Source organism: Pteropus vampyrus, unplaced genomic scaffold, assembly GCF_000151845.1.
Source record: "Pteropus vampyrus isolate Shadow unplaced genomic scaffold, Pvam_2.0 Scaffold261, whole genome shotgun sequence".
Taxonomy (NCBI): Eukaryota; Metazoa; Chordata; class Mammalia; order Chiroptera; family Pteropodidae; genus Pteropus; species Pteropus vampyrus.
This window is the reverse complement of record NW_011889042.1, coordinates 505,962-515,796: the sequence shown is the minus strand read 5'-3', so window position 1 is coordinate 515,796 and position 9,835 is coordinate 505,962. Positions and strand designations below refer to the sequence as shown.

The following is a 9,835-nucleotide window of genomic DNA, read 5'->3' as shown; positions in this document are numbered from 1 at the left end:
GCCTTTTACATGTTTTATACTCTTCTAGATGCCAGAAATTAGAAAATGAGCTAAAATAAGTAGCATGCAATTACCATTTGAACTAACAACTATGCAACTAGGCATCTATGACAGAGAAATGAAAACTATGTTCACATAACATATTCATAATAGCCCAAAACCATAAATAATGCAGATGAATGTTTAAACGAACTACGGGAGCTAGTCTACTTATAAAAGGGCGACAGGACAAAACTTCAGTATCTTGACAGTGATGGTAGATACACAAAACTACATGTTGTGATTAAACTGTATGGACCTAAACACACACACACACACACACACACACACACACACACACACACACAAATAAATGAAATCTGAAAAAAAATCAGTGGATTGCACCAATGTTAATATCTTGGTTGTGATATACTGTAGTTTTGCAAATGTTACCATTGGTATAACTTGGGTAAAGTGTGCATGAAGTCTCTCACTACTATTTCTTATTAAGTACACACAAATACAATTCCTTCAATAAAAATCTGAACTAAAAAAAAGTGAGTGTGATGCCTTGCAAACACAGAGCCAGCAGTGCTAACGTAGATGGCTCCTGCTGCAGCTTGAATTTAAGGGAAGACAAAGATGGGTGGCCCAAAATGCCAAGGACTGAAAGGTGAAACTAGACAGTGTTCGAAGTAGGGGCAGAAAGAAGGGGGCTATTGTGCCTGTACACTCACTGGACAGTGGTAATTGTATCACTGCCTATGGGAAATAACTGGCACCAACACTGGACCCAACACTTGGCCAAGTGAGAAGAAAAGCCAACACTCTTGGCTGTCCTCATAAGTATCTGCAGGCTAGCCACCCGACACCAAGATAGGGGATACTGTGACAACCTGGCAGTTGTCATTTGAATAACTGGCATGTGCACATTAAACTTATTAGTCCATGTCCTCAGAGGAGGAAAAATACCCCAGCGTGAGGTGTTAGCAAACTTCACAGTAGGAAAGAGAAGCTAAAGTTATGTTGTTGGTATACTATTGTCATTACACATGTTGATGACTGTATAATTGGTATTAATGGCTTACATGACAGTACTTACTTGCTTGTGTCACAGAGTATCCTCTGCCATGTAGACTGTGGGACAAGTATACGACCGACCTACTAGGCTTCCAGGTCCTTCCCCATGTTATGCAATAGAAACAGAGAACCCCAGCAGGGAAAAAAGTTTAGGTGAAGACTTACTGGCTGATGAAGTACTCGGAGGTGTGTTATCCCAGTACAACACCGCCACCTACCTGATCCAGCATCCAAGTACACTCCCTCTTTTAGAGGGCAGCTACTAAGTTCTTGTCAATGAACAACTGACCCATGGGAGCCTTGTGATTTTCCAGACTCACTCAAAACTGATGATAAACATGGTGGTAGGGCCCAACAGGGCTTGCTAGTCAAATGAAAATGGTATGTTCTAGACTATGTTCCATCCTAGCCTTAGCAGCATCTTGTTTTTAGTTACTTATCACCTTACTCCACTGCCAATGGCTGGCTCAATAGTCCCTTATTTCACAGTTTCCTTTAAATGCCTAATTTACTGACTACTTGGCTAAGATGAAAGGTGACAGTGTCCACTAGCCTAGGGCAGCTGTACAACCTTAACAAAAATTCTGGAGGGACAAATGTAAGGACCAATCAGCATAGCAGGATAATGGAAAGTTGTAAGCTCTGCTTTAATTGAGGGGTTGCTATAACTGTGGGCCAACCATGCCTATTTGTTTATGTATTATCTATGGATGTATCTGTGCTACAATGAATTTTATATTATGAGAATTAAATCTAAGTAAAGCTAATTTTGTTTTTAGAGGGGGGAGATTGACAAAAAATCAGGATCCCAGAGTAATGCATACAGTTGCCATGTTTAGCAAATAAAAATATAGAAAGTCTAGTAAAATTTGAATTTTGGTATAAGCATAACTAGGCAATATTTGGGACACATAGTAAATTTATATGTTTTTATCTGAACTGCCCATCAAATACTATCAATTAGTAATATTAAATAGCTACATTCTTTTCTCCTTGAGAACTAAACATATTAATCATTTTGCAGGACTACTCTGATAAAGTAAAAGTAATACTGATATGCAGATGGTTCAAAACCAAGTCTACCATTTTTCAAAATTAGCATGTTAAGTACAAAATGGCTTGTGTCTGCTTGAGTAAGACATTACAAAAGTATATTAACAAAATATTGTAAGGTTTTACAACATATGACTTTACTGTTGAAAACTAGGAATATTTTTCTAACTACATATGTGCTTTATGAGGAAAATTACTGTCAGATGCAGAGGATATTCCAAGTCATAGATCACAAAACAACTTAATTCAACATAATGAGATCCACATAGTTGATTTTTCCCCCTTGCCTGATTAAAGTATCCTCAGAGTTCTTGGAAGAATCCAGAATGACATTATTTTGAAGTACTCAAAGATGGATAGACAGATCATATGCCATATAGATTTTATCATCAGTGTTAAACCCTATATATCATTTCAAAATAATTTTCAGTAGAAGCTTATAAAATTAATTTTATGGTCATTGAGTTTCCTTAGATCTTGATGTTTGGTGTTTAGAAATTCTCAAGTTCCTAAATTATAAGGTGTGACATGGAACAAAATAATTTTAATAATTTCTCTTTTGGTTTCCCTACATGTTAAACAGGAATAGCACTGGCAGTATCAAACTATTTATACCTATAAATATTTATCCATGTGCAGGGCAACTATTCTAAGGATGACAGATACAAAGAAGCTTAGCATAATTTTTCCAGGTTGGATATGTAGGTAAATTAAATGATAACTAATGCTAATGCAAAGGAGGCATCAAAAATAGGTTTAAGTAAAAACAAAATTGGTGTAAGTGCTTAAAATATTCTAATTCTCTGAGGTTATAACTAAAGTAATACATACCAGTGACTAGTGAGGACAGGATAGGGATTAAAAAAACAGAGTTAAGAAATACTCACAGTACATATGTGCCCAGAAGCATAATGGACTATTAAATCTTTACATAAAATGCTCATCTAATTGAAAACTTCCATACAAAAGAAATAAAAACAAATGGTAACTAAACATGACAGTAAGCAAGCTAGTTATGCCAGGATGTAAGGACACTTTCAAAAAATAATGGAGACATGTCAAAGGACACAGATGCCAAGTTAATAGGATTCAACCAGCCAAATCTGGGACATTTGGATTATTAAAATAATTATTGAATGATATAATCCATTGAGTAAAATAGATATCTATTCAACTAAATGGTTGAATGTAAATAAAAGAAGTAATATAAATTTCGATGAGGAATAAAATATTTACCATAGTTTAAAATTATTTCTTAACCCAATATCTACCCAGGGCACAACAAAGAGGCAGTAGACTGAAATGCCCATCTACCAGTCTTCCCATGAAAGAGGTGTATTTTCATACTTTAAAAGTTGCTGTCTAAGGGTCTAACTTCCAAGCACCCTGTAGCTAGGTGCTGAGTGAGATCCAGACCATATTAACGAAATGAAAGAAAAAAAATCACATGATCATCTCAATACATATAGAAAAATAATATGAAAAAATTTTACATACATTCATGATAAAAATTCTCAATCAAGTGGGTACAGAGGGAACATACCTCAATAAAATAAAGGTTATATATGATAATAGCTAATATGACACTCAATGTTGAAAAGCTGAAAGCTTTTCCTCTAAGATCAGGAATAAAACAAGGATGCCCACTCTTGCCTCTTTTATTAATCACAGCACTGAAGTCCTAGCCAGAGCAATTAGGTAAGACAAAGAAATTAAAGCCATACAAAATGGAAAGGAAGAAATCAAACTGTCTCTATTTGAAGATCACATGATAAAAAACCCTAAAGACTCCAACAAAAAATGTTAAACTAAACAAATTCAGTAAAATTGTGGAATATAAAAACAACCATACCAAAATCAGTTGTTTCTATATACTAATAATGAACTATCAGAAAGAGAAATTAAGAAAACAATCCCATTTGCAATTGCATTGAAAAAAATAAAATACCTAGAAAAATTAAACCAAAAGGATGAAAGACTTATGCACTGAAAGCTGTAAGATACTGATGAAAGAAACTGAAGAATGGACAAATAAATTATTTCATTCTCATGGACCAAAAGAATTAATACTATTAAAATATTAAAATTACCCAAAGCAATCTATAGATTTAATGCAAAATTCTATCTATTAACATTTTTCACAGAAATAAACAATCCTAAAATTTGAATGGAAACACAAAAGACTCTGAATAGCCAAAGCAATCTTGAGAAAGGATAAAGTTGAAAGCATTATACTTCCTAATTTCAAACTATATTACAAAGCTATAGTAATCAAAACAGTATGGTATTGGCATAAAAACAGATGCTAAAAATAGAGCAAAATAAGAAAGTAAATAAAAGGAGGTATTATTAATGAAAAAAAGGCTACAGCTATCACTAATATAATTACATTGTTTTAGAATTCCTAGTCAGTGTAATAAGGAAGAAAAATAAAACTGAAAAAAGTCAAAAATTATCATGATTTTCAGAAAATATGTTCTATTTACGAAAGCCAAAAAACATTACTGAAAAACTATTTGATTATACAATAGAGTCTAAGAAAGCAGGAAGATACAAATTTGATACAAAACAATCAATAGTTCTGTCATACTATAGCAATAACTAATTTTAAAACATAATTCCTAGATGCAAAATTTCTATATCGTAAATATGTGATTTCTAATCATATTAAAATGTAACTTCAATGCAGTCCAAATAAAAAACTCCAGAAGATTCTTTATATAACACAATAGAGTTACTCTAAAATGCATCTAAATGAAAAAATATCCAAGGATGCTGGGAAAGATTTTAAAAATGAACATTAAATTATTCCATAAAGCTAAAGTAAATAAAACAGCATAATATTTGTGAAAGGTATTGTTTTATTTTTACTTTCTATTAGAGAAATTTCCAAACATACATAAAGTATAGATTGATATAATGAACCACCAATAACGACATTACCCAACATGTTGTTTAATCTATCTGTTAATTTGTTTTGCCAGAATATTTAAAAGCAGATTAGAGATATCACACTGTTTCGTCTGTACCTACTTTAGTATGACTTAAGATAGATGCCTAACAGATAGACTTAAAAACTTTAAAAAATTGCAGACCCAAATTCAGCAAAATTAGCTGATTAATGTTATATAATACACAGTTCAAGGTCTATTTTCTCCAACCGTCTCCAAAATCTCTCTCTACATTCTGTTTAAATCAGGCTCCAAAATTCACACATTGCATTTAATTCATGTCTCTTAAGATTCTTGTAATCAATATAACCATCTCCTATTTTCTTTTTTCATTTATTTGTTCTTTTATCTAATCAACACTCTTGTACTCCTAGATTATTTTAAAGCAAATTCTACACATCTGTAAATATTTTTGTATGTATCACAAGAAAATAAGGACATTAAATTCTTTTCACAGCATCTACTAAAGCAAAGGTTCAAATCTCACCATTTGTATGAAAAAAACATTTTGTACTTGATTTTTATGAAACAGGATTCAAATAATGTCTACACTTTGTACTTAGATAACATTCTCTCAAATTACTTTTAGCCCCCACCACATCCCACTTTTATTTTCACAGTACAATTATTTGTTGTAAAAACCAGGTCATGTTTGTGATGAAGAACTTCCCATGTTTTAGAGTTGGCTAGTTGCATTCTCACGGTATTGTTTAACTTGTCCCTCATCAATCTCTGTATTTTGTTTAAAGTGCTAATTATATCTAGGGGCTGAATTCGATTCATGTTTAACTTTGAGGGCTGGGCAGAAATATTTCATAGATGATGTAGTATACATCCTATCTCATCACATCGCAAAACACATGATAACTGATGTTCCACTTTGGTAATGTTAAGAATCGTCAGCTACAACTGAACACAGATGATTACTGCCTAGGTCTACTGTTTCATTAGGGTTAGCAACATAGTGATTCTTAAAATTCCAACTATTTTTTTCAATTTAAGTATAACTGACATGCAACATTATATTGCTTTCAGGTATACAACATAATGATTCAATATTTATATATATTGCAAAATTATCACCAGAATACATCTAAAATTTAATTTTTTTTAAAACTGGAATTCTTCAATTAAATAAACCATTCCCTCATCAACTATTTCATTATCTAATTAAATTGATAAAAGAAAAATCAATGCTAAATATTTCCCTTTAATTATCAATTTTCAGAATGATTAAAAAATAGCAACCTATAGTAATGCTCAATGCTTTTTTTTAAAGTATCATTTTCTACATATTTAAGGTGTTTCATTCTATTATAGAAATTTTTAATGGATATTTATGACAAAGAGCATTTTAAACTATTGGGGAAGGATGGACTAGTTAATAGGTGTTGGGTCAATGAGCTATCTCTCAGAATAAAGTATATACAGTAGTATACTGATAAATGCATAACGACAGGCTCTATGAAAATAAAGAATATCTAGGATTTTAGGCTATTAAGGTAATATCTCAGTATATATCAAGTGATATTAAGAACATCAAATATATGTAAAGCACTTAGCATGATTCCCAATATAAATGTGCAGTAAGTTATATATGGGTGTGTGTGTGTGTGTGTGTGTGTGTGCATGCGCACACGCGCACACGCACATGCATACACACCCTCATGCATATGTGCACAATGATGCTAAGTGCTAAAAACTGGCTCCCTAAGAAAAAAAATTGCTAGAGTAGAGTTTGCTGATTTCCATTATGTAAACACTTCTGCAGTGGATAATTTCACACTATCAATGTAATGTCATTATATCCAGAGTTGGGGACAGATGTGCATAACTGATTCTCACTAACCATGGTGAACAGGCTCCAGTGCACCACTGAATAATATCCATATAGTTATATACGCTATAAAACTCAATTATTTTGTGTATACGTGAATATGCATGTGTTTACATGTATATGTCTATGCATGTATGTATTGTATGCATGTATATAGAATCAAAATGCCTAGAAAAAGATCTGGAGGGATGGATATCAAATAAATGACAAGGTTTTATCTGGAGCAAGAAATGGTATTAGGGTAGGAGAAGAAAGGAACTTTTATCTTTCTTAACATTCATTGAATTGTTCACCTACTGCTTATGTATTTATTAGGTCAAAATAGGGTAAATATATTTTTCTTAATTATCTGGCCCACTTTATCAGAAAGAACAATATTTTCTCAATAACATTAACTTCCAATATCATATAAGTAACCAGGTAAGTTAGATGTTATATTACACAAAGAAAACACCTTCTGAAACATATACAACTTACTTTGGCTTCAGTTTCTCCCCTGTGAAGAGTATACAGATGATGGACAGCACTTTGTGATGAGGACCAAGGATGAGTCAGAATTTGGAAGACATGAAAGTCATGGCCAAGGGTGTCTGTTGTGACTAGAAGCATTCCTAAAGGATATACCAAAAGAAGGTAAAAATAAAAACAATTATGTATATGGATAAAATATTTTCACAAAGTACTCATCATACTTTAAAATATTATCAAAGGAAAGAAATCACCAAAGATATAAGAAAGTTCCCATGATAAAAAAGTTAAAACATAGTACTTTTCTCTACGCGAATACAAAACCTTAACACCACATTGGTATACAAGAATAGTGAGAATACTAGATGTAAAGGTTTTATGATGTTCCCAATGCCTAGTAGAGAAATGTTTTACATGCCTGAATTTACAGAGAATTCACAAGCTTTTTAAAATTGCAAATTTGATAACAAAGCATGTGAAAATGACAACTCCATGGAACTCTCTCCCACTTTTTTGCCATTTTAAAAACCTAAATTTTAAGTTCCAATTTACCTACTAATACAACTATTAATGTCCTACTTTATTAACCAGTTTAAAATGTCTCTCTACCCTGGCATAATATTTACTAAAACTGCCTACAGTATCTTTAACAGAGAAAGTTTTTAATTTTGACAAGACGTCAAAACTAAGAATGCTTTGCCTAATCCAAAGTCACAATAATTTTCTGTTTTCTTGTCAAAATTCCAGCTTTATATTTTACATTTAGGTCCATCATCCATTTTGAGTTAATTTTTATATGAAACGTGAGGTATCAGACAAATTAACGTTTTTGCAAATGATGTCCAGTTGTTCCAGCAAGATTTCTTGAAGAGACAATTCTTTATTCATTGAATTCCTTATCCTTTATTTGTTCATTATCCATTGTAAACTTGCCAAGACCAACTGGCCGTAATAGAGTTAGGTCTTTTTTCTAGAAGTACAATTCTATTCCACTGATTTCTGTGTTTATACTTTCCTTAACACTATACTTTCCTGACTACTCTAATTTTATAGGAAATCTTGAAATCAAGTAAAGTGAGTCCTCTTTTTCTGACCTTTCTCAATATTATTTTGCTATTCCAATTCCTTTGCCTTTCCAAACAGTATCAGCTTTTAAAAAAAAATTCCTGGAATTTTTGGGGGAGTGTATTTAGTCTATGTAGCAATTTGAGGATAACTGACATCTTAACAATATTCAGTCTTCTAATTTACGAACATGTCAAATTTCTTGATGACTTTTTTGACATCTACTTCTTATTCAGCACACAAATTATACATATATTATCTTACATCTATTATAAATGGTACTTTTATTTCAATTATTAATTTTTCCTTGCTGGTAGACAGAGATATAATTGACATTTTTTATACTGACTATATATTCTGCTAGTTATAGGAGTTTTTATGTGGATTACATGAAATTTTCTTTACATTCATTTAGCATATGATCTGACAGTTTGATTTCTTCCTTACCAAACTATATGCCTTTCTTTCTTTTTTTTCCTGACTTACATTTGAGGAAGGTAAACATGAGTGGTGAGAAGCAATATTTGTGCTTTATTTCCAGGGTTAGGAGAAAGCATTCAATCTTTAAGTATGATGTTAGCTGAGGGTTTTTTAAATGCCCTTTTATCAACTTAAGGATGTTTTTTTCTATTCCTAATTTGTTGAGAATTTTTACAATAACAAATGTTGAATTTTGTTCAGTACTTTTTTGCACCTATGAAATGATTACATGCTTTTTCTTTAGTCAATTAATATGGTGAACTTTAATAATGAATGATTATCAAATGTTGTACAAGCCTTGCATTTCTGGATAAGCTCCACTTGGTCAAAATCATTTCTTATATGATGCTATATTAAATTAGCTGATATCTTGTTGAATATTTTCATGACTATTCTTGAGAAATACTGGTTTGTTGATTTCTTTCCTAATAATGTGCTTGTTTTTGGTGTGATTGTTGTGAAATATTCCTCATATTTTCATTTTCTAGAAAAGACTGGGGAAAACATTATTACTTAAACATTCGGTAGAATTTGCTAGTAAAACTATCGGGGCCTTTTTTGGAAAAATGTTTAAATTTTTAATTTCTTTTTAATTTAAATGTTAATTTAAATTTTTATATATTTATATATATATATTGTTTAAATTTTCTTCTTGGTTGAATTACTTTCTGTAATTCGTGGAAATGGTTCCCATAAACATCTGTAGGGTCTTTAGTAATGTCAACTTTTTCATTCAGGATATCAAAAATTGGTGTCTCCTTTTTTCTTGGTCAGTCTGTCTAGATCTTTTCAAAGAACCCTATTCTGGTGTCATTAATTTTCCCTTTTCAATTTTACTGATTTCTCCTACAGTCTTCCTTCATCTGCTATTACTATCTTCTGCTACTATTTCCTTCATCTCCTTATATTAGTTTTATTTTCT

General features: G+C 31.8%; 1 protein-coding gene across 1 annotated transcript in view; it reads right to left on the bottom strand.

The window, feature by feature from the left end:
* Nucleotides 1-9,835, bottom strand: part of BCAS3 (BCAS3, microtubule associated cell migration factor) — a 535,625-nt gene that overhangs the window by 346,139 nt on the left and 179,651 nt on the right. The window contains exon 15 of the mRNA XM_023520385.1: nucleotides 7,378-7,511. Within this exon, the coding sequence (XP_023376153.1) occupies nucleotides 7,378-7,511 (134 nt within the window). The remainder of the gene's footprint in view (nucleotides 1-7,377; nucleotides 7,512-9,835) is intronic.